The sequence below is a fragment of the Triticum aestivum genome, chromosome 3B, assembly GCF_018294505.1.
Source record: "Triticum aestivum cultivar Chinese Spring chromosome 3B, IWGSC CS RefSeq v2.1, whole genome shotgun sequence".
NCBI lineage: Eukaryota > Viridiplantae > Streptophyta > Magnoliopsida > Poales > Poaceae > Triticum > Triticum aestivum.
Genome location: NC_057801.1, coordinates 843,857,866 through 843,882,949, shown reverse-complemented (window position 1 = coordinate 843,882,949; position 25,084 = coordinate 843,857,866). Strand labels below are relative to the sequence as shown.

Genomic DNA, 25,084 nt, shown 5'->3' with positions numbered 1-25,084 from the left:
GAATACAAAACGCCTCATCGTTTTTCGATCGATGCAATTGATACTGCGTGCCACATCATCAACAGAGTATATCTTCACAAATTCTTCAAGAAGACGGCCTATGAACTCCTCACTGACAAGAAACCCAATGTGAGTTATTTCAAAGTCTTCGGTGCTAAATGTTGGATTAGAGATCCTCACCACAATTCTAAATTTGCACCGAAAGCACATAAAGGTTTTATGCTTGGTTACGGAAAGGACTCGCACACCTACAAAGTCTTCAACATTGTTCTTCACAAGATTGTTGACACTGTAGATGTGCGGTTCGATGAAACTAATGGCTCGCAAAGAGAGCACCTACCTTCTGTGTTAGATGAACCAGCACCTGAGGATTCTATCAAGTTCAAGGCAACTGAGGATGTCATTCCTACTGAAGAATTTGCTGAAGAATTCATTCCAGTATGCGAAGAACGTCGAGCTGACGCACCTGAAGATAATGCTGAAGACAATGGTGCTGAGGAAAATGATCAAATACCTCAACGACAACCAGCTCATCCTCGCGTTGCAAAAGAAGTACAAGTTGACAAGATCATCGATGACATTGAAGCGCCAGGTCCTCTCACACGCTCAAAAGCTTCACATTTATCTAACTTTTGTGGGCACTATGCTTTTGTCTCTATCACAGAGCCCACTAAGGTAGATGAAGCATTTTTGGAGCCGGAGTGGATTCAGGCTATGCAAGAAGAATTACATCAGTTCGAGCTCAACAATGTCTGGGAACTGGTCAAACGTCCAGATCCTCGCAAGCATAATATCATTGGCACAAAGTGGATCTACCGCAACAAGCAAGATGAAAATGGCCTTGTGGTAAGGAATAAGGCACGACTGGTAGCTCAAGGCTACACATAGGTTGAAGGAATTGATTTCGATGAAACTTTTGCACCTGTTGCTAGACTTGAGGCTATTCGCATATTACTTGCTTATGCTAATCATCATGATATCATCTTATATCAAATGGATGTGAAAAGTGCATTCCTCAATGGTAAGCTTGAGGAAGAAGTATATATTGCTCAACCCCTAGGTTTTGAAGATCCAAAGAATCCTGACAAAGTCTTCAGACTTAATAAGGCCCTCTATGGCCTCAAGCAAGCCCCTCGGGCGTGGTATGATACATTGAAGGAATTCTTCATGAAGAATGGCTTCACACCCGGTTCACTCGACCCTACTCTCTTTACTAAATCTTATGATGGTGAACTATTTGTGTGCCAGATATATGTTGATGATATTATCTTTGGCTGTACTAACCAATGTTATAGTGATGAATTTGCCTATATGATGAGTGAAGAATATCAAATGTCTATGATGGGAGAGTTGAAATTCTTCTTAGGTCTTCAAATTCGTCAACAGCGCAATGGCATATTCATATCTCAGGAGAAATACCTCAAAGATGTACTGAGGAAATTCGACATGCAAGATTGCAAAGGCGTCAAAATTCCTATGCCCACAAAAGGCCATCTATGCACTGATGAAAATGGTATTGACTTCGATCACAAGGTATACCGCTCCATGATTGGTTCTTTATTGTACTTATGTGCATCTAGGCCAGATATAATGCTTAGTGTTTGCATGTGTGCCTGATTTCAAGCTGCACCGAAGGAATCACACCATAAGGCTGTGAAGCATATTCTTCGATATCTAGCTCACACACCAACACTAGGATTATGGTACCCCAAGGGCTCTGCTTTTGATCTCATTGGATATGGTGATCGTGTGGACCGCAAGTCAACTTTTGGCACTTGTCATTTCCTCGGACGATCTTTGGTCTGTTGGTCCTCGAAGAAACAGAACTGCGTATCACTGTCTACTGCGGAAGCTGAATACATTGCTGCTGGCTCTTGCTGTGCTCAACTGCTTTGGATGAAGCAAACACTCAAGGACTATGGCGTCAACGTGAAGAATGTGCCTCTCCTCTGCGACAATGAGAGTGCCATCAAGATTGCTCACAACCCAGTTCAGCACTCGAAGACAAAGCACATTCAGATTCGTCATCATTTTCTTTGTGATCATGTGTTGAAGGGCGACATCTCCATCGAGCACGTGAAGACTGAAGAACAGCTAGCTGATATCTTCACTAAGCCCTTGGATGAGAAGAGATTTAGCAAGTTGCGGTGTGAGCTAAATATCTTAGAATCTTCGAATGTTCTTTGAAAAGGACACACATCCTAACACTTATGCAAAATTGATGACTTAGATGTGCAACACATGAAGAAACGTTTTTCTTCAATCAATGAAGAATAACACTCTAAGTGTGAAGAAATTAATGAAGAATTTGATTCTTAGAACCCTACGACAATTGTACGCGGTGTCTGAAATCATCATTCTTATACGGTGGGTCACGCCACCACAAAAAGTTGAAAATCTTCAATTTGAGTTTTTTTGGTATTGAAATTCTTCAGTTTTTCAAATTCTTCAACTTTGCAAAATCTTCACTGTTCACTTCGTTTTTCTTCATTGGCTATATATATATATATGAGTTTATGTCCTCTACAACATTCACTTATAGCTATTTCTTCAAGTTTTTTTCCGCTAAGTGAATGTGATCGGACCCTTCCCTCTCTATGCTATACTCAACCCAATCTATTCACAAATTCTTCATATGCGTTCTATTTGAAACTCGTTCAAAATCTTCAGTGTGTCCTTGTCAGCTGAAGAAATTGTGAACGAAACTTTAAAACAAATCTTATCCAAATTTTCGGTTTTGCCGCTCAATCTGTTCCGCATCCCACGATGCATTATTCTATTCACCCATGATCGTACACGATCTCCACTACACAGTACGTGGGTGACACATGTCGCGTGAAGGAGAAAGGGCAGGGGCATGTTCGTCCCAAATCTTCGGGCGAACAGTTTTTCACCGTGTCTATAAATACCCTTCTCCCCTTCCTCACTTCATTTACTCCGCTCGATCGCTACTCTCTCACTCGAGCTCCTCAAACCCTAGCGCCGCTGCTACTCCATCGTCGTCGGTGAGGAAGAGCTTCGCTGCCTCGACCTCGTCGCCGTCGTACTCACGCCGACCGCGGAAATCTTCACTCCGCCGCCGCCGTAGTTGTCTTCCTCCGCCGAGTTAGGGCAAGGAAGATCTAACCTGACGAACTTCCCATCTGTTCTTCTCAGTTCGTCGTGTTCTTCACTTCAGGTAATTAAAAGTTACTTTTATTACTCGCTTTGATTCTCAAGCTTTCCTGAAAATCTTCAAAGGTGTTTATTCTTCAAATCTTCACACATATGAACACCACACACATCATATGATCCTGAACTGTTTCTCTAAGCAATTATTTTCTTCAAGATTCCCTAATTGTGTGGATCTTCGATCTGTACAACTCTGGAACCTAAGACAAGAACGCTTAGTGAAATTCCTCAAGGTTCATCTGGTCAAATTCCTCAAAACTTGTTCTTTTCGAAAAACCTTCTCAGAACGCATATGAGCTCTCCGAATTCCTCGCACCTGTACTCTGTTCATAGGTACTCATGTCTGCTGCTGAATCACTAGGTTCTCATCAACTTAACTCATTTGCAGCATTCCTCGAAGAAAAACCGCATACTTCTTCAGAGAACTCAATTGTTCAAATTCCTCAACTGAAGAATATGGCAGACGGTAAGAAGCCGCAGAAAGGAGGAAAGAAACCTGAGGTTATGACTGCATTTGAAATCCCTAAGGAAATTTATGCTGACTACTGCACACCTGATGAAGCAAAATTTGGCAAAGAAAACAAAAATCAGCGCAAGGTACGCATTCAGAAGATTGAACGGAGATGGGCAAGGGAATGGAGGGAATACAGATATGTGACTCCAAAGTACATGAAGAAATTCGCCCTCAATCCTCCATGCCCAAGAGCTCCATTGGCACCTGGCCAAGTAGATGATCCCACAAGCATCAAACGATGTGAGGACTTTCCTGAAGAATGGGCTAAGCGCCAAGCTAAATTGGCAAGACAAGCCAAGGAGGCAGTGAAGAAATTCAATGAGGATTCTGCCACTGCTACTGCTACTGAGGCCTCGGTCAAACCGAGGAAATCCATGCCAAAGAAGCCTGCTCGTAAGACAAGTGCTTCACCAACAGCGCCCTCACGGCCAAGTTCCTCATCAGCGCCCCCACGGCAAATTCCTCACACTGCTACTGCTCCACCAAAGTCCTCAGCTCCTGTGCATCTGGCTACATGTCAAAGGACTGCTAGCCTCTGGTGTTTCAGCAAGTTCCTCAGCTGCACCAAAGTCATCATCTGGCCCGACTCTGCTGAAGACCAAAGCAACAGCTGGACGAGGTCCTCGGCCAAGTCCAAAGAAGAAACAGGTCGCATTCCATGTGCCTTCTGATGATGAAGCTTCTGATGATGAACTTGCAGAAATCATCAGAGATAAACAGGTGAAGGCCGCTAGAGCCAAAGGCACATCTGTGCCACTGCTGTTGGATCCGAGAAAATCCTCGATTATATTGATCTCTGGCACAAGGATCCAAACACCCCAATGCCTGATTTTCATCTGACCCCTGGACAAAGTCATATGTTGACCCATTTCATCACTGAAGAGAAATGGAAGTTTGAAAAGGCAAGAGAGATTAAGAAAGCTCAATACAGAATGAAGAAGCTCCTGAAGAAAAACATTGTCAGAATGACTCCCGAGGAACTTCTCCAGGCTCAGTCTGAAATTCAAGCCCTCAACAATGACTTTGATGCCTACTATGCTGATTGGCAAGGAGCCAAAGTCAGATTCGTCAACCTGACAAAGAAATTCACCAATGTTGCTGCCCCAATGCAACATGAAATTCCTCAGGCTGGAGTCTCAGCTCAGCCGACTGAAGAACATGCCAGCACCGCTAATGAAGTTCAGGCTGCTGATGAAAATGCTAGTTCCAGGGCTGATGATCCCATTCCAGCCGCTGAAGAAATTGCCAGGGCATCCACTAGTGGTGCGCCTGAAGAAACTGAAGAAGTCAGGGCAACTACATCAGTTGTGCCTGAAGAAAATCAACCAGATTCCTCAGCTCCATCTGCACCTACACCAACTCCAATTCTTCCATGTGCATTCGATGTGAAGAAGACCAAGGCTGCAGAGCGAGCTGCAGTGAAGAAAAGGAAGGCATCAGCTGCGTCAAACTCTTCAGCTGCGAAGAAAATGAAGCCAACGACCAGCTCGCTCGAAAATCCAATTGATGTTGTTCCGATTTCCTCCATGCCATCAAAGGACCTTGTTCCTTTTGGAGAAGACTATGAGATCCCAAGCGGATCTGATGAAGAAAATCATTCTGCTGCTTCGTCAGAGCAGATTGATGAAGAAATTAAAGTGAAAGCAATCCCTTCAACCCCAATCATTTCCTCGCCTATGCCTCAGTTCACAGCTGAAGAGGCCGGTGTTGAGGAACTTGAAGAAGATGTGGATATTGGAAGCACAACGCCAGTGATGAACGATGACTTTTGGGGAAGTCAACATACAAATTCTCCACTCTTCACCCCACTCCAACAGATACCTCAGTCCCCTGCACCAACTGTTCAAATGGGCTCTGAAGAAACTCATCCCACTTTATCTGTCCATGAAGAAATTCCAGCCACTAGTGCTGATGAACCTGCTGCTGCTGATCCTCAGACTGCACCTGTTGAGGAACAAGAAATTCCTCAGCCTGAAGAACCTGAGCTCGCGATTCCTGAGGTGGTGATGCAACTCACTGACACCCCTCTGCCAAAGCAAAAGAATCCGTTCTCAAGCAAACAGAAGTTCAAGGCTGAAGATTTCTTTGCCGAGCACGTATTCTTCACTGATTATAATCCATATGATTCTGCTCGCATAAGGAAGAGGCGATTCTGGACTGCCAGCCAAGCCAATTTCTATTCCTCAGTGCTCTTCAACAAAGACAATGTCTTGGATCATGCACATATTCCTCATGTGGACATGGAGTCTCTGCCCGGCTTTGAGCTAGTCCTCAGTGTTCTTCACGACGCAGGACTTCTGAATTTCTGCATTGATATCTGTGACTGGAATGAAGAACTCATTCTTCAATTCTATGCAACTCTGCACATCACCGGAGACGCTGAAGACGTGAACTCATGGGTATTAGACTGGATGTCTGAAAATACTCACTACAACGAACCAGAACTTTCAAATCACTATATGCAAGTGCTGATGAAGCCTTTGAAGCCAAGGCAGGCCCACGAACCAAATTCCTCGTCAAGGAATTACTATATGTGCCTCGGACTGCCTATCGAATTCTGACGAAGACAATGAGTCCCATCAAAGGCCACGACTCAAATGATGAAGAAGTCGTTGGCATCATGAAGAATATGCTTTTCAACATCATTCATGGCGTTCCCGTCAACTTCCATGATTTCTTCATGAGGACTCTGGCCAATATTGCTATGTCACCATTCGAGCTGATGCCCTATGCTCCTTGGATTATGAGATTCATCAGGGCAAGATCTTCACTGAATTACAAAGCTGACACTCTGAACCACGGTAGCTTCTTGCCTCCCATTGAAGTCCTCAAACGGACAGTTTCAGCAGCTGATGATAAAGGTAAGGCCGCTGCTGTGATCGATGAAGGCATTCGTCCATTGGATGGTCAATTTCGCAAGACTGCCTCTTACTCTACCAATGACGATTCTGCCACACATGACTCTGCCGCAAATATCTCAGCCAAGCAAAATCCTCAAGCCACAGCACCCAGGGTGATGACTGACCATGAGTTACTCCTCAGTCTTCATCAGAAGGTTGATCACAATCACAAATGGGTCAAGCGTCAGTTTGGTTCAATTCTTCACAACATGACCTCAACACACAATGCAGTGAAGAAAAACCAATACTACCTCCATGAAACCTTCAACCATACCTGGGCTGTTCTCTCTCATGTCTACAGCACTGCAGATCTGAAGAATATGGGTCTCAAGGAAGAATTTGACTGGTCTGCACCTCCACCGAAGAAATTCAAGAAGGTCAAAGTTCCTTCCTTGGTGGCCAGCTCTTATTCTTCATTGCGTGACACTAATGAGTATGAAGATTTGGACGACACTGCGGTAGGCCCTGCTACAACAAACAACCCCGACAACGCTGGCGCTCCTCCATCGACTTGAAATTCTTCAGGGGCGTTAGTCCTCAGTTTCAATCCTTTTGATCATTTGATGACAAAGGGGGAGAAATCTGAGTTAGTCTTCAAGCGGGTCTATATTAAGGGCATTTTTTAAGTTACAACTCTCGTTCTTCTGAAACTCTTATTTGGATCTAGTTGTAATCTTAAACCTGATGGTGCGCTGATACTTTTGTTGCACTATGCTTTGCATGCTTATTCCTTGTTAATGACATTGCACGCATGCTAAATCTCATCAGGCACCATATTTCATCATGCATTTCAAATTCTTCATATTATATATCAAATGCATGTATGAATTACAATATATAGGGGGAGATCTCCATGATTCAACTCTTCAAATGTGCATTGCCTCAAAAGCAAATTCCTCACTATGCACATCTTCAGGGGGAGTTCTACTATATCTTGTAATCAAATTCCTCAATATCAGTGTATGCACTTCATATGTTTATCCCCGTTGAAAACTTAACCTATGTTGTCATCAATTACCAAAAAGGGGGAGATTGTAAGTGCATCTAGTGCCCCTTAGTGATTTTGGTGTATTGAAGACTTATAGGTTAAGGGACTAATGCGTTTGTGAGTGTACAAAGGTCTATAAGTCAATGAGGAGTTTGATATTTACAGAGAAAGTCGACCCCTAAAAATGAAGTTCTTCAACTGAAGACTTTGATATTCTGAAGACTTTCTGAAGACTTTGAAAGTGAAGAAATTGGTGTGACCTTGAAGACTTGGTATTCATTTGTGGAACATGAAGCGTGAAGACTTTTGTTTTTGTAGTTTCATTTTCTCTTTCTTGAGCCATAGGAAACACCGTACTATTAAAGGGGGTCGATGAAATACTAAGGAAAAATTTCCATGTGATGCTCAACTCAAAATCCTACACCTACCAATCCCTTCGAGTGAAGCCTTTGGAAATCTCATACAGTTCAGTCACTTTCTTCAGTGACAGAGACGAAGTTCTTCTGGTCACTAATGAATTTGTTCTGACTGAGGAGTTAGGAATTCGTCAGTACGAATTACCTACACAGTGAGGAACATGATAGCCTTGAGGAATTTGAGAGTCAAATTTCCGACCGTTGCTGTGCTGCGCGTCAGCTGTCCCAAAATATCTTATCCACCTAACGGTCATATCATTGAGGGGCATTTATGTCTTATCATGTCGGGCTGCTCCCTAGGCTATAAATAGCCGCCCCCTACAACCACTAGCTGGTTGCCTGCTCCAAGAGAACTTGACACTTGTCATTTGAGAGCAACCCATCCTCCAAGGACTTTGAGCGAAAATCATCGAGTGAGGAAAACCCAAAACCAAACCCCTACAAACCCAAAGTGATTGAGCATCACTGAAGAAATTGATCCTGCGTGGATCCGACGCTTGTTACCTTTGAAGACTGTGCTTCTTCCAGACGTTTAGGCGTCAAGGTCTAGAGCATTCAAGAGGAATTGTGGATCGCCGAGTGACCAAGTCTGTGAAGGTTTGGAAGTCGCCTGAAGACTTACCACGAGTGATTGGATGAGGTCTGTGTGACCTTAGTTCAAGGAGAATACGGTGAGGACTGGGTGTCCTGAGCTGCGTGCTCAGCGACTGGGTGTCCGGGACTGTGTGTCCTCGAGTTTAAATACTCAGCCGCTCCAACCAGACGTACAACTGAGACAGCAGTTGGAACTGATCTACCAAATCATTGTCTTCACCAACCTACTGGTTCTATTTCCTCAACCCTTTCATTTCCTCATTACCGTGTTGAGTGTTTGTTCATATCTGTGTTTGAAGACTTTGACTGAAGACTTTCTCAATTTCCTCAGTTCAATTTCTTCAGTCTGTTTGTCTTCATCTTGTGATATCCTGTGATTACGCTTTCTGTACTCTATGCTAGTCTTCATTTCATCATGATGACCATGCTTGTATTCTGTTATGCTTACTTCTGAGTACTTATTCCGCTGCTAATAGTTCTTCACTAAGGAATTTCCTCACCGGCAAATTCCTCAGTGAAGAATTCATAAAAATCGCCTATTCACCCCCCCCTCTAGTTGACATAACGCACTTTCAATAAGCACATGGCCAAGCCCAAGAAGGTGGAGTCGCTTGAGCTACCGGGGTTGTCCGGGATCAGAAACCGATGAATGTACCTTGATCATGACAACAAAGGCCTTGGGTCTTTGAGATATGCGTTGTCGTAGAAAGAAACTGTTGCCCGCTACTATTGGAAGGTAAGAAGAGGATTAACCATCTTACAAAGGAACCACCCATTAACTGCTGAGATCTAATCTGTCTAATGAGTCCACAGATATGTGGGCATAAACTCTCGGAGGCCCTTCACCCGCGCCAGATTGGACGTCATCGAGGTAGGTAGAGACCGAAGAGATACTTATTGCAACACGCCACGACTGCCACGACCACGTAGAGGTCACCCCATAATCAAAAACCTAAGGAAAGAAGTTGAAAGGACAGATGGTTTCCAACTCCCTTCTTCACCGTTAGGCCACCGAACAGGGAAGAGAAGGTGGCTGATGCGGCAGCAGGGGGCAAGCTCCGGCGGCAGCGACTATGATTGTGGACGTATGGTCTGCTATCAATCCACATTAGTTGAAGGTGACTATTGGCCTGGCGCGTTGGGAAAGAGGCGAAGAAACTGAGAGACACTCGTTGGTTTTAGTATTTTCTTTCTTTTAATTTTTTACTGAATTCAGTCTCTTTTTTTATTGTCTTTCTTTTCAATAAATGTCCATAATTTTTCAGAAACAATTAATGTTCTAAAATGTTTTCAGTTTGTAAAAAAATGTTTGCCTTCAAAACAAGTGTTCTAATTTTTCTGAAAATGTTAAATGTGTTCAAATTTTGCATTCATTCAAATATGTTCACCTTATTTAGTGGTCACTAATATAAAAAAATGCTAAACACAGTTTCTAAAAATGCTAATGTGTTTCCAACAAAATGTTTGATACATTTTAAAAATGTCCAGTTTTTCAACTATTATTTTCAAACTTTAAAAATATTCACCTTTGAAAATTCACTATTTAAAACAAATTATTTTTATCAATCAATAACCTTCTAAATCTGTTGCAGAAATCGGTATTTCAGAGGCACACAAAAGGACAAAAAATCGCTACACATGTATTTTTATCAATCAATAACCTTCTAAATCTGTTCAACAAACACCGTCGTGGGCCGGCCCATATCCCATTTTTATGTATGATTCAATGACAAATAGACGGACAATGCGTCAAATAGGCGTTAAACTGACATCGAAAGAGCCACCTAGAAGCATCCCAAAACTGGTGGAGGCTTCCAAAACGATGGTACATGGTGCAATCCAAAAATTTGTTTGATGGGTTGTCCTAACAGGGCCGTCTCCAGAAATTCGGGGGCCCGGTGCGAAAAAACAAAATGGGACCCAATATAACTCAAGCAGAAAACCGTCAAAAACAAATAAATGAACGCTATTAGGACCGTCCTAATAGCGTTGATTTTCCAAGTTTCTAAGTACAGTGCCCATTGGTTTTGAGAAGGTTACAATTGTTTCCTTGTTCTTTTGTTACGCGTTCATTTATGGATTTTAACGGTTTTCTGCTATTTTTTCTACTTTTCAAATCCATCTCACCTTTTTGTTAGACATGTTGAACATTTTTTGTATTTATGTTACACATTTTTAAGATACGCCCTAAACATTTCCAAATACAGGGAGTACAGGTTAGCCGTTGTGGAACATTTTTATACATCTAGTTGAACATTTTCTAGATAAGCGCAGGGCCAAGCCCAAGACGGTGAAGACGCTTCAGCTACCCAGGTTGTCCGGGATAAGAAAGCGATGAATGCACCTTCATCATGACAACAAAGTCATTGGGTCTTTGATCGAGATCTGTGTTGTCGTAGAAAGAAACTGTTGCCCGCTACTGTTGGAAAGTAAGAAGATTATTAACCATCATACAAAGGAACCACACATTGACTGCTGAGATCTAATGAGTCCACAGATCCGTGGACACAAACTCTAAGAGGCCCTTCACTAGCCCCAGATTGGACGTCATCGAGATAGGTAGAGACAGACGAGATCTTATTGCAACATGCCACCACCGCCACCACCACGTAGATGTCACGGCATAATCAAAAACCTAAGGAGAAAGAACGAAAGGATGGATTGGTCCCAACTCCCTTCTTCATCGATAGGCTACCGAAGGGGGAAGAGAAGGGGGCTGTTGCGACAGCGTGGGGGCATGCTCCGACGACAGCGATTATGATTGTGGACGTATGGTCTGCTATCAATCCAATTAGTTGTAGGTAACTATTGGACTGGTGCGTTTGCAAAGAGGCGACGAAACTAAGAGACACACGTTGGTTTTATTTTTTTTCTTTTCAGTTTTTACTGGATTCAGTCTCTTTTTTCTTTTTATTATCTTTCTTTACAATAAATGTTCACAATTTTTCAAAAACAAATCATGTTTTAAAATGTTTTCAATTTGTAAAAAAAATGTTCAACTTCAATAAAAGTGTTATATTTTTTCTGAAAATGTTAAATGTTTTATTTTTTGTATTCATTCGAATATATTCACCTTATTTAATGGTCAGTAAGATAAAAAAATGCTAAACTTAGTTTCTAAAAATGTTAATGTGTTTCCAAGAAAATGTTTGATATATTTTGAAAATGTCCAGTTTTCAACTATTAATTTAAACTTTAAAAATATTCACCTTCTAAAATTCAGTATTTAAAACAAATTATTTTTTATCAATGAATAACCCTTTAAATCTTTTGCAGAAATTGATTTTTCAGAGGCATACCAAAGGACAGAAAAATCGCTATAGAGGGACGCTCCACGAACACCCTTGTGGGCCGACCCATATCGCATTTCTATGTAAGATTCAATGACAAATATACATACAATGCGTCAAATAGGTGTTAAACTGACATCGAAAGAGCCACCTGGAAGCATCTGAAAACTGGTGGAGGCTTCCAAAACGGTGGTACATGGAGCGATCCAAAAATTTATTTGATGAGTTTTTTTTTATACATATTTGTTTGATGAGTTGTCCTAACAGGGCCGTCTCCGGGAATTCGGGGCCCAGGTTCGAAAAACAAAATGGGGCCCAATATAACTCAAGCAGAAAACCGTCAAAAACCAAGAAATGAACGCTATTAGGACCGTCCTAATAGCATTTATTTTGCCAGTTTCTAAGTACATGCCTACTGGTTTTGGGAAGGTTACAATCGTTTCTTTTTAGTTTTTACACATTCATTTATTTTTTTGACAGGTTTCTGCTGTTTTTTTTCTAGTTTTCAAATACATCTCACCATTTCTAAAACATGTTGAACATTTCGTGTATATATATTAAGCATTTTGAAGACACACGCTAAACATTTTGAAATACAGGGGTGAACAATTATTTGAATACAGGTTAGCCGTTGTGGAACATTTTTATATATTTATTTGAATACATGTATTTGAACCTTTTTAAGGTAAGCACAGGACCAAGCCAAAGACGGCGAAGTCACTTGGGCTACCCTGGTTGTCCAGGATCAGAAACCGATGAATGCAACTTGATCGTGACAACAAAGTCCTTGGGTCTCTGAGATATGCTTTGTCATAGAAACAAACTGTTGGCCGGTTCTGTTGGAAATAAAGAAGGGTATTAACTATCTTACAAAGGGATCACACATTAATTGTTGAGATCTCAAGTTTTTTTTTTGAGTGGTAAACCAAACTTTATTGACTAGTGCTTCAGTTTACAGGAATAACAAAGGGATCATGGGTACCCCCAGCCAGACATGGCGCCCTTGAACTAAACAAGTACACAATTTAAGTAAGTTATGAACATCAACATTCCCCTGACGACCTTCAAAAATAAAATCACATCTTGCAAACTCTCTAGACTGGGCTTTGATATCCTTTATGATAGCACTATATCCCCCTTCTGTCCCCGTCTTAATTTCTTCCACCACTGTCTTGCAATCGCATGCAACAACGATTTGATCCATATCTGATCCAGTGCTAGGGCAAGAGCTTTACGGCATGCCAACACTTCCAACATAGGTGGATCATTTATATCATTGAAGACCATTGCTGAGGAGCCTAAGAAAAGACCTGTATGATCCCTACAAATGGTTGCAGCTGCCCCTTTTCTGCCATTTCTTGAAATTCCATCATCAACTTGGATTTTTACCACTCCAGGTTCGGGTGCAGTCCACCCTTGAATGCCAATGGGTCGTCCTACTGGAGCTGGAGCATGTACTATTTCCCCCGCCCTAGTCTGAATAGTTACAAGTTCTGCGATGAATCTTTTGACAAAAGCATGTGTTGCGTGTGGGCTTTGCAAATCTCCCTCATGGATTGCCTTTCGTCGAGCCCACCATATCGCCCACATAGTCACTACCATCGTCACCAGACTATCTTGTGGTAGATGTTCTACAGCTGAAAATAACCGCACCTTGGCGCTTGACTCCGTCGATGCTTGTATATAATCAAGTATATCTTCATCAACTATAGAGCCCACACACACCGAGAGACTGAGCATTCGAAAAGTGAATGACGCCACGAGTCCCTCATACCGCATAGCTGGCATTTATCATTATCTGACTTTTTCTAGTGTGCCTTACATCCTCCATCGGGATCGAATGCTTCCACAGTCTCCGTGGACACAAACTCTCCGATCTAAAGTGACTAGTGAGCCCACAGATCCGTGGACACAAACTCTCAGAGGCCCTTCACCAGGCCAGATTGGATGTCATCAAAGTAGGGAGAGACCAAAGAGATCTTATTCCAACACGCCACCACCGCCGCCACCACATATATGTCAACAAGGAATAGAAAAACTAAGTAGAAAAAAAAATGAAAGGACAGATGGGTCATAATTCCCTTCTTCACCGACGGGCCACTGGAGGGGGAAGAGAAGGGGGCCGATGCGGCATCGTGGGGGTAAGCTCCGACACTGGCGACTAGTATTGTGGACGTATGGCCCGTTCTAATCCACGTTAGTTGTAGGTGACTGATGGCCAGGTGCGTTAGCAAAGAGGCAAAGAAACAGAGCGACGCTTGTGGGTTTTATTTTCAGTTTCTTGTCGAACTTTACTGGATTTAGTCTTTTTTTCCTTTTTATCATTTTTATTTTCAATAAGTGTTCACGATTTAAAAAAAATCATGTTATATAATGTTCACAATTTAAAAAATGTTCACTTCAAACAAGTCTTCTAAATTTATTATGAATGTTAAATGTTTTCAATTTTGCAATCATTTTCAAATATATTCACCTTATTTAACGGTCACTAAGATTGAAAAAATGCTAACCTAAGTTTCAAAAAATGTTAACGTCTTTCCAAAAAACTGTTTGATATATTTTGAAAATGTCCACCTTTTCAACTATTATTCTCAACCTTTAAACGTATTCACCTTCTAAAATTTACTAATTAAAACAAATTAGTTTTATCATGCAATAACATTTTAAATCTGTGGCTGCAATCGGTTTTTCAGGGGCACACCAAAGGATAAAAAATCGCTACAGAGGAACGCTCCACAAACACCCTCGTGGGGCCGGCCCATATCCCATTCCTATGTTGTGATAATGCAGTTGTATTCGAGACTTGTGATAACTTGTATCACTATTTCCATGATTATGAGACATGCATTGTTGTATCACTATGACGATGATGAGACATTGTTGTATCATATAATTTCAATGCTGTATGTATATGTCGGGACTGTGTAAAAACAAGTACAAATACTGCGTAAACACGCAGCAGAAAAAAAAGTGAAATTAATAGTAGAAGCGTGGGTTTTACAGTAGTAGTAGCACCGGTCACACGCTACTACTACACAGGGCTAGCAGTAGCACGGGGCCAAGACACGCGTTATAGCTAATTGGTAGTAGCTCAGGGGCACCCATGCTATTACTCCTGCGCTACTACTAGAAGTTTAACCCGCGCCACTACTAGGCTTTCTCTAGTAGTGAGATGCACGATTTCGGATCGGACCGGACAGTCCGCTTTACCGGACCGTCTGCTCGACTGGACCGGACTACCCGCTCGACCGAACCAGACTGTCTGATACAACAGAAGGTTTGACTTGCTTCGCGGCCCGAATTGGACAGTTTGGTCTCAGTTTTCGGACAGCCCGGTCGCAACAAGAGGTTTTGGGCGTCCGACCATCTCCATAGTTTCTGCAGCATTGCACTGTTTTGGCTACACTTTCTGCATACAATCTCGGATTGAGACGATTTAAATATCAAAATTGACTGCTTTGATGAGACGAATACAACCCATGTATAATATTTTCTGATATGAGGCAGTATTGAAGGTGTACTCGGCTGAACAATACTATGAATACAAAATCTTAGTACTTATAGAACAACTTCAACCCTTGAGATGAGATCGCATGGCGATGATCCAAACTTCAAAGATGTTCATGTCAACAATACAAAACCTTTTCGTATAGAACACATTTTCATTTGAGGCATCTTAATCACTTTTACTGCCGTGCCAAAAACTGGTATCAATACCGCGATGTCCAAAGATCCAGTCCGGATTGTCATGTTCGGCGCTCCAAACATTCTCGCTGACTCGATAGGGTGATTTCACCTTGCCAAGACCACCCTCCGCCTCTCCACTCATTACCATGAGGGCCGAGAGTCAACCATGTAGACCGCCATCCGTGGCCGCTGCCCTAGCACCCAAGGCTGAATTCCTCAATGTAGCAAAAACTCATTGGAGACTGGCAACATATTTGAAAGAATTTACGATCAAAGATAGGATAGTATCACTATTTTTCTCTTGGTTCATTGTAAGGCTCAGAACCAGTGTAGTCTGCTAAAGTGTCATAGAAATACAAGAAACATGCCTCCATGATGCGGTTAACTTACCTATATGTTCGTATGAACCATGGTACAAGTATAGCTGTAGCACATTACACATGCAAGCAGAAGTACAAGAAACATGCCTCCATGTGAGGTTAACTTACCTATATGTTCGTATGAACCATGGTACAAGTATAACTGTAGCACATTACACATGCAAGCAACTACCTGTCATGGTACGTTTTAACTTACATTTCGGCCTTATTGCCGTGCGCCAGAGCATTAGCATGCCTTGACGGTGAATTGGTGAGTTCGAAGTTCCTGGCTGGAGAGCATTTCATGTGGGCTACTTTGGCAAGTCCATCCCCATGAATCCGCGATGATGATATTGCTCTAGTTTAAGGGTGTCTTTAATATCGACCTCACCTAAGTACTTAGTTACAGGGAATGTCGACCAACCTTGCTGCTGCACGAGGTACACGTATTTCGTTGTGCTCCAGCTATCGAGATGTGCCTTCCTAGCTTTAAATAGTCTATGAGGAGATCGCTACCATGAACAAGAGTTCATGCTATTCGCAAAAAAAAAAAAAGAAGAACAAGAGCACGAAGAACAGTGGCCAAGCCATTGAGATCTTATCATCTTGTCATATAGGCATGCATTGGAATTCAATTTTCTGGTGTTTGGGCGGGCAGTACCTTTCACAGCACATGATGAGGCCCATTTGGTGTGCTTGGAAAGCGAGACATCGATGATCATCGCACTGCATGAGCTTTCCCAAGGTGGTGGAGATTGCCGTTGTTGAATATGAGACTCATTTAAAGATACCGGGCCTCGGCGCTCTCATATCAGGCTTAGACGATGCTCTGTGGCATTCCTACTCTTCTACTTCAGCTTGTCTAGAATCTTTTCATCAAGATCTGGTTTAATTTTTATGTGTTTACTTTTTACCTTTTTTGGTCCAGTTTTACACATAAATCAGGCTTTCCCTACCTATATATATGAAATGTAGGAACACTTTGACCTCTCACGATGTTTATCAGAAAAAATAATCCCCGGAGCTTGTGTACAAAAGTAGGAACACGTAATTAAGCATGTGTTTTTCTACAACAGAAAGCTGCATCGATTCAAATGTACAGCAATGAGTACAGAGCTCGCATCTGTAACTGTTCTAATGCATAAGCTACATACACAAAATTAATTAAGTGCCTTTATTAGGTAAGATGTCTCCATGTTAATATTTGTAGTCTGGGAATTAAATGAAGCATGTGCTCATTTTTGTAGTACACCACATATATGTTCTTTCCGGTGTTGGGAGAACAAAATCCGGCTGATGCAAAAAAATAAATTTACTCGCTCCATCCGTAAATAGATTTTATTTTTGGCTATGAGCATAACCTATGGAAGACAACCTAATTTGCCATGAATTTTTCACGCACATGCTAGTATGATAAGGTATTTCAATTGCCCAATATTATGTGATCATGAGTTAAAAGGATGGATAAATCTATCCGATCAATATGTTTGCACGGTACAATTTCTTGGTGAGATGTTGCAATTATTGATTAGTGTTTTGAGTCATGAAAGAGCACGGCGTACTACCGTAGTGTACCAGGCGCCAAATAGTGGACACTAGAAGTCTACAATCATGGACAGTGACCCAACCTAACTATATTTACTTTTTTCCCAGTTTTGGTAAAAACTAATTTTGCGAGGCAAGTCTACAAATGGACTCAATATCAACCGAAGGGAGCATATATAAATGGCAAACCAAAACCTATGTTATTTTCTTATTTTTTTTCATATATCAAAACTTCCAAATGCCTTCACTCTTCTTCCTCCTTTCTTCATACTATTTGAGATCTACCGAAGACAACTCTAATGCCGGTCAACAAATCGTCCGCAGATGTCTCGACTGGACGGTCCGAACACTTTAAACCATCCAACGGAAGTTGTAAAATTTCTCCAGAATGGTCCAAACGTCTGAAATCTTCCCACCAGCACCAAACTAGGGGAGGTTTGGGGGAATCCAGACAACTGACTAGCTCAATGCCACAACCCACCTGTCCCACTCACCTCTTTTTCCTCTCTGTCCGCCTAACCCACTGTCAAGATTTGATGACTACGGTTGGATGGCCGGCAACCCCCACCCCCATTTCCCGTGGACACATCCAAATGTGTCCACGGACATTTGGTGTCATCCATTTCATGATCCCCGTTGGAGTTTCCGTGGTATATGATTCTTCAGCTAGCTCGAACTAGTTGAGGTGCATGTTCTCTTATTTCAATCACATATATGTGGCCCACAATAGAATTTACGTTTGGCGTTGTAGTAAGTCTACTTTTGCTGAGAGTTTAACATGGTAGCTAGCTCGAGTAGCATTAGTGTAGAGTGTCCTGCATAATAGCTGGCAACCTGTATGTGCATAGTAGCATATTGCCTCATGGAAGTGATCCATATAATATGTGCACGTGCATCAGTAGTTTAACTGTTAGCTCAAAAGAAACATTGACGAGAGAAAAAACTAATTGTTGTCTCGTATTCGCGGTGACTGCTTCATGTCATCGACCGCACATAAAGAGAATGGAAGAAGTCAATAACGTACATACGCACAGTACCCACTGCAGTACATATATGTCCGGCTTCATTGTTCACGTGGGCAATCAACCCTCGAGTAACAGAAGAAGAGCTCTCTGCGCCTTAGCATGCACACCGCCAGGAACACTGTCGTGCGTATTGACAAAGGAAGTTGAATTGGACTCAATTGCTCCTCATCACTTTCTCGATTTGAAATTGGAGAGAAAAAAAAATCACCGCCCAGCAAACCTACCTCATCTGGTGGTTGTAGTTTAATTTGTTATCATGTGGTACATGGTGAGCAATCAAAACATGATGAAAATGTACTTTATTTTGTCTCCTAGATTTTAAAATTATATATTTTTAATCCTAACTTCTGGTAATGAGAAGATTTGGCTTTGACCCTACTATAGTCAGTAGGGTTGATAACATGGCGGAGATTTTGCACATGTAGCAACCATGTCAACATGACAAACATAAATAAAATAATTACGGATTGATATATTAACACACAAGGAAAATTAATGCGAGAGAAATTTAGTTGTCATCTCGTATTCACGATGACTATTTCATATCATCCTTGGATATGAAGATGAGAAGAGTACGTATATGTCCGGCTACATACAATACCGGTGACTATCATGGTACAGATGAACACTGGTACTTGCAAACCACCCGACTTCAATTAAACACTTATTTGTTAACACCACGATTGGCCCTCGAGTAAAATATAGGAGCTCTTAATTTGCTCTCTGCACGCGAGAATCCACACAACCAAGAACACTGTCATGTGTATTAATCATGGGAAGTATACTCGGAGCGGATTGCTCAAGGTTACCAACTCGCTCAGGTTCGATAAAAACTTCAACTTGAGATAAAAGTGGATGAAAAATACGCCGCCCACCACATGTATTTAACTATTGCTTGCAGATTTACCTCATAGATCCGTTTCTAATAAAAAGTTTTACCTCATAGATTTTGAAATTAGACAAGTTTGACCCTAAAATTCTGATACTTGCAAACCACCTGGCTTCAAATAAACACTTATTTGTTCACGTGGACGATCGACGCTCGAGTAATAGAAGAAGAGCTCTCTAGACCCGACCATGCACACAAGCAAGAACATTGTCGTGCGTATTGACCAAGGAAGTAGATTCGGACTCGATTACATGTCATTTGCTATCTCGATTTTAAAACGGAGAAAAAACTCGTCGCCCAGAACACATGTCTCAGCTCGTGGTTGTAGTTTAATTTTTACCATGTGTACGTGGTAGCAATGAAAACATGATTGAAAAAAGTAGTTTAATTTGTCCCATAGATTTTGCAATTATAATTTTGTTACACCAACTTTTGGTAATGATCAGATTTGGGCTTTGACCCTATAAAAATCAGTGTGGTCGATAACATGGCGGATATTTTGCACACATAGCAACCATGTCAACATGACAAACATAAGTAAAATAATTAGGAATTGATATACTACATTATGGGAGGTGATATATGTTATACATGCACGCGGATGATTTTTTAACTAGTAACACACAAGAAAAATTAATGCGAGAGAAATTTAGTTGTCATCTCGTATTCAGAGCGACTATTTCATATAATCGATGGAAATATGACAAGGGTACGCATATGTCCGGCTACATACAATATCTGCAACTACCACAGTACAAATGAACAGTGGTACTTGCAAACTACCTGACTTAAATCAAACTTATTTGTTCACACCGACGATCGGCTCTCGAGTAATAAAATATGAGCTCTTAATTTGCTTTCTACACCCGAGAATGCACACAACCAAGAAGACCGTCATGTGTATTAAGTATTGACAATAGAAGTCAGATTGGTCAAGGTTACCAACTCGCTCAGGTTAAAGAGAAACTTCTACCGAGATACAAAAGTGGATGAAAAATGTGTCACCCACAATACCTCTTTAACTATCGGTTGTAGTTTTGCCTCCTAGATTTTAAACTGACACAAGTTTGACCCAACCACATCATATCCTTGACCTTAGTACAAACAGTATGGTTGCTAACATGGCGGCGATTTTGCAGACACAACAATCATGTCAACATCAAAATGAAATAAAGTGATTAGAATTACATTTTATCTAAAAATTTATAATAAAATTAAGAAAATTTGGAAACCCTGAAGTATTCCAGGAGAAAAAACAATAATCGTTTCAAATGAACTTCAAGAGAATTATCAAGGACCACTCATGAATGTTCAGAATTTATGTATGAGTTATCCAAAATTTTCTGATTTTTGATAAAACTTATAGATTTATTCCGCTTTTATTTTTCCCTAAAATTCACCTTTTTTAGTAATGGATGTATCTTTATTTTTATATTGTTTTTGTGCCAATTGGTTTGTGCGCAAAACCACCGCCACATCGCTGGTCTTATAAATTTCACTAGGTCGGCGATCAAATCATCCAGCCTTTAATTTTACGGTATAGGGATACAAATAAACTTAGCTAAAACTTGAGTGTTCAAATATATTATACTCCCTTCCCATGCAAAACTAAGTTGTATATCCAACACCAACACTAGAGTCATTGTCAGTTTTTCTTCATGTATATAGGACATGCACATTTCAAGATTGAAGTTCAACTTGCTTTGACATATCCCACGTTTTATGACATCATTGGGGTGCAATATTATGGAAATGTGGAATTTGAAGAAAAAAACACATGATGAGAATGACACGATATCTTGGTTCCTACTAAAAATAAAAACACAGGAATAGTTGAGAACAAGTGGTTGTCTCAAAACAGAGTGAGGGATGTGACTTGCTAGAGTTTAAACAAAAAATATATGTAGGCCTACCAAATTGTTAGTACCATTTAACTATATGTAGTGGCCTGGATGATTAATTATGCGGTGGCAAATTAGCTATCAAGCTTAGCTAAGCAGAGTACGCTAACTAATTTATTGCAAACTGTAGCTAGCATGGGTACCACTTTCAGCCACATCAGCATTCACCATGGAAAAGGAAAAGTGTGCAAATGAAGGAAAATAACAACAATGTTTGTCCTCTTCTCTATTCCTCCAAATCTCCACAGGCTATACATATATATAGCGTGTGTGTGTTCCTTCTCTCTCATCTATTTTGGTGCTTCTAGCTACCTTGCTCTCTCCATTTTCTCTCTCTTCTCCGGTAGCTAGATCCTCCCCCCTCTCTCTCTCTAGCATCCATTCCATTCCTTTCTTTGGTACTACAGTAGTACTCTTCCACTTGATTTCCCCAGCTGCTGCTAACTTTCTTCCTCCCACTTTCTCTTCTCTCTAGATCACCGGCTATGATCTTCCTTCCTGCCTTCCTTGATTCATCAAACTTCTGGAACACCGACCACAACCAGCTTCAGGTATGCATCCTTGTGCTTCTAGCTAGCTAATTAATTACATATTCACTCATGATTTTGTTCGCACGACAAAAACCAGAATATATGTGCACTCAGTGACCTAGGTTTGCTGATTGCAGATATATATCTTGCAATATACTCCATATCAGGGTTTTCTTTTCTAGAAAAAAATAACAGTAATCGACCGGTTTAAACGGCCAAGAGGTACCACTGTTTCTCGGGTTGTGATACCAGAAATGTCAAAAAAATGAATTTAAAGGGAAAAAGTGAATCAAATAGGGTATGTATACTCCCAAGATCACAGGGACTCCCTTGGCCAAGGGAAGTTTATGTCTGATGTAGGTCAAACATCATATATTTTAATTGGAAATAAATTTAAAACGAAAATTCGTTTGAATTATTCAAATAAAAAACCAAAAAAATAGATTTATCAGAAACCGGTTCGTGTTGTCATCCTGGGAAGAAACAGAATGAAGACAAAAAAAACATAGCTCCATATACATATTTGGCCGGTATTTGATTACTCGTCTCCTTGTTGATTTGTAGCTGCAACAAATCGGCACTAACACTCAGAGTACTACCACTCCTTCACCAGCTGGTCCTGGTGATGGAGGATGCAACAACAATAACGAAGAAGGGTTCATGGCCACGGCCGGGGCCGGCTCAGTCGCTGGAGGGGGCGGCAATGATGGTTGCAGCGGCGCTGGGGACGGCGATTGCAGTAAGAGCGGGAATAGCAAGTCGATGTCCATGTCGGAGCGAGCTCAGTTGGCGGGGTTGCCGCAACCGGTGTCGGGGCTCAACTGCCCGCGATGCGACTCCACCAACACCAAGTTTTGCTACTTCAATAACTACTCCCTTATCCAACCCCGCCACTTTTGCCGCTCCTGTCGCCGCTACTGGACGCGCGGTGGCACGCTCCGCAATGTGCCTGTCGGCGGGGGGTATCGTCGCCATGCCAAGCGCAGGGGCAAGCCCAATGTGGTGTCAAACACCTCCCGATCTACCGCGGTAGGGACATCGTCTGTGACAACAACCATGTCCAGCAATACCACTTATGCCACCGGCACTGGCCCTGTGCCGCCCGGATTGCAGGGCCCCATGCTCGGCAGCGCGCCGTCACACGATAGCCAGTTCGCCCACAGGATCGACCCGGCAAGCCTTGGACTCAGCTTCCCCGACAGGCTGCTCTTTGCGGACGGTGGTTCTTGCGCGGTGGACGGTTGTGCGCAACACCACCACAACCATGCACATTGGTATGGGATGGAGCAGTGGTCGGCAGCGCAAATTGGCAGCTTCCCATTCATGCACGCCATGGATCACCAGATGTCTGGGGCAATGCCCATCACAATGGCTACCATGCAGGGCATGTTCCACCTTGGATTACAGAGCGTCGGTGGGGGTAAAGATGACAACAGAGGAGGCCACCTGTTGCACCACAAGCAGCAGGATTACTCGAGCAGCAGGGGCATGTACGGGGACATGGTCAATGGCGAGTTAGATCAAGATTTATTCTTAGATTAGTGCCTCGTGAAATGGGCCGGCTATTGTACTAAAATGAACTTTGGTCAAGTATATGGATCTATCATCTTGTCAATTATATGTTCTTTTTTTCTGAACTTGTTAATGCTGGATATGTACGCTCAACCATGCATGTTAATGCTTGGTATGGTAGCACTGGAATGTGCCTTGTTCACTCTTAATACCCTACCACCAGCTTGGTAGGCGGTACATGTGGAGTGCGACCATCGGTCATACTGCCTAATAAGTTGGTGGTAGGCTTACCACTATATTGCTGACATTGACAATTCGATAGGGTCCGGTTGTGTTCCACCTTCAATGAGATAAGGTTTTCAGGGGTAGCTAGGATTCTACTGTCAGATAAGGCTGTGGTACCATTTCAAGCCTACTTCCTACTAAGTTGGTTGTAGACTTAACTTTGTAACGCCAGAGTCGGCGGCAGTGAGGTTTACAAATGAACATGTTCACAAGTTCAAAAAGATAAATAACACATGCTTCTCAAATGAAAGTTCATCACATTAGGTAGTACATGTCTTAAATAGAAGACTCTATCAAGTCACATGGTGCCATTTCCCCTTCTTGTCACGTGCTTCATCTTAGTCTTGTGCAAAGGAAGCCGTTTCATGCTTCCTCATCCGCTCCTCCTCACAGACATCCTCCCCAATGCACCCCCTCCCCGCCACCACCCACTTTCGTGCTTGCTTTCTCAAAAGCTCACGAAACTCCACCTCCGCTAGATGCAAAGACTCATTGAACTGATGTCTGGCTATGCACCTATCACTCTACAGGTCATTGCAGATATGTTTTGGTACCTCATGATCTACGCATGTATAGCCTTCCAAGGAGGAGGGGGCGACTACGAAAATATGTCTGTACTATAATATGTACTGCAAAATGGGATTTCCTGATGTTGTATCTAACGTACCGGCTAGCAATCATAGGTGTTAGTTGGACGTGCACGATCGTGTTCATATTTGGGACGCGAGAAGAATCTTCTACCTTCATCCCATGACTTCTTCAAGTTTGTGGATATTTTCACATCTTTTTCCTTCTTCTTTGCCAACTCGCTTCCACAGTTCCACTTCACTTATTCACATGTACTCTTGGTCGGTCCAAGGCGGCCTAGTCATGGAAAGGGTGAAGCTAAATAGGAACAATTGTTAGCAAAAGACATAAGCAAAGAAAATGTGTAAACTCAATAAAGCAAGAAGTATTAATAAAGAGATTTATAAATGCAAAAGTAACTAGTGCTTACCATAGGATCAGTGACACCCTTTTAAGCATCATCGTCGATAAGTTAGTTCATGTTTTCAAGATTACTCGCTCTTACTGATCTTGTCGCTCGATTTAAATGCGTGACACAATTTTATTTCATCGGTTGGTATTGCTATACTATCAAGCGCCATCCAAATAACCTTTTTCTAGTTAAATAAATGGAACTTACACTATTGTGGTGAGTGTGCTTCATAGCACAATTGTGCTTTATGTTGTTAATATATGATTAACTATATTGTGTGCTTGTGTAATAACATTAATAGTTTGCTACTTAACATTGAGAAACATTTTTTGTTATAGAACTCCAATGTCTATCATTGCAAATGCGTTTATGATTTGCTAAATCATACTTTATGGTGGACATTTTCTTAGATTTTTGACACTTCCACAACTGACATACTTTCCATCAAATTCAAATCCTATCAACATCAGCAAAACAGAGTGAAGAGAATAAAATTATG

At 41.7% G+C, this 25,084-nt stretch overlaps 1 protein-coding gene across 1 annotated transcript; it reads left to right on the top strand.

Moving 5' to 3' along the window:
* Positions 1 to 21,761: 21,761 nt before the first annotated feature.
* On the top strand, positions 21,762 to 23,351 carry LOC123068118 (dof zinc finger protein DOF5.1-like). The gene is made up of 2 exons (XM_044490603.1): positions 21,762 to 21,830; positions 22,374 to 23,351. Exons 1-2 carry the CDS (start codon positions 21,765 to 21,767, stop codon positions 23,349 to 23,351), a joined length of 1,044 nt encoding a protein of 347 aa, XP_044346538.1. The 5' UTR covers positions 21,762 to 21,764.
* The last annotated feature ends 1,733 nt before the right edge of the window (positions 23,352 to 25,084 follow it).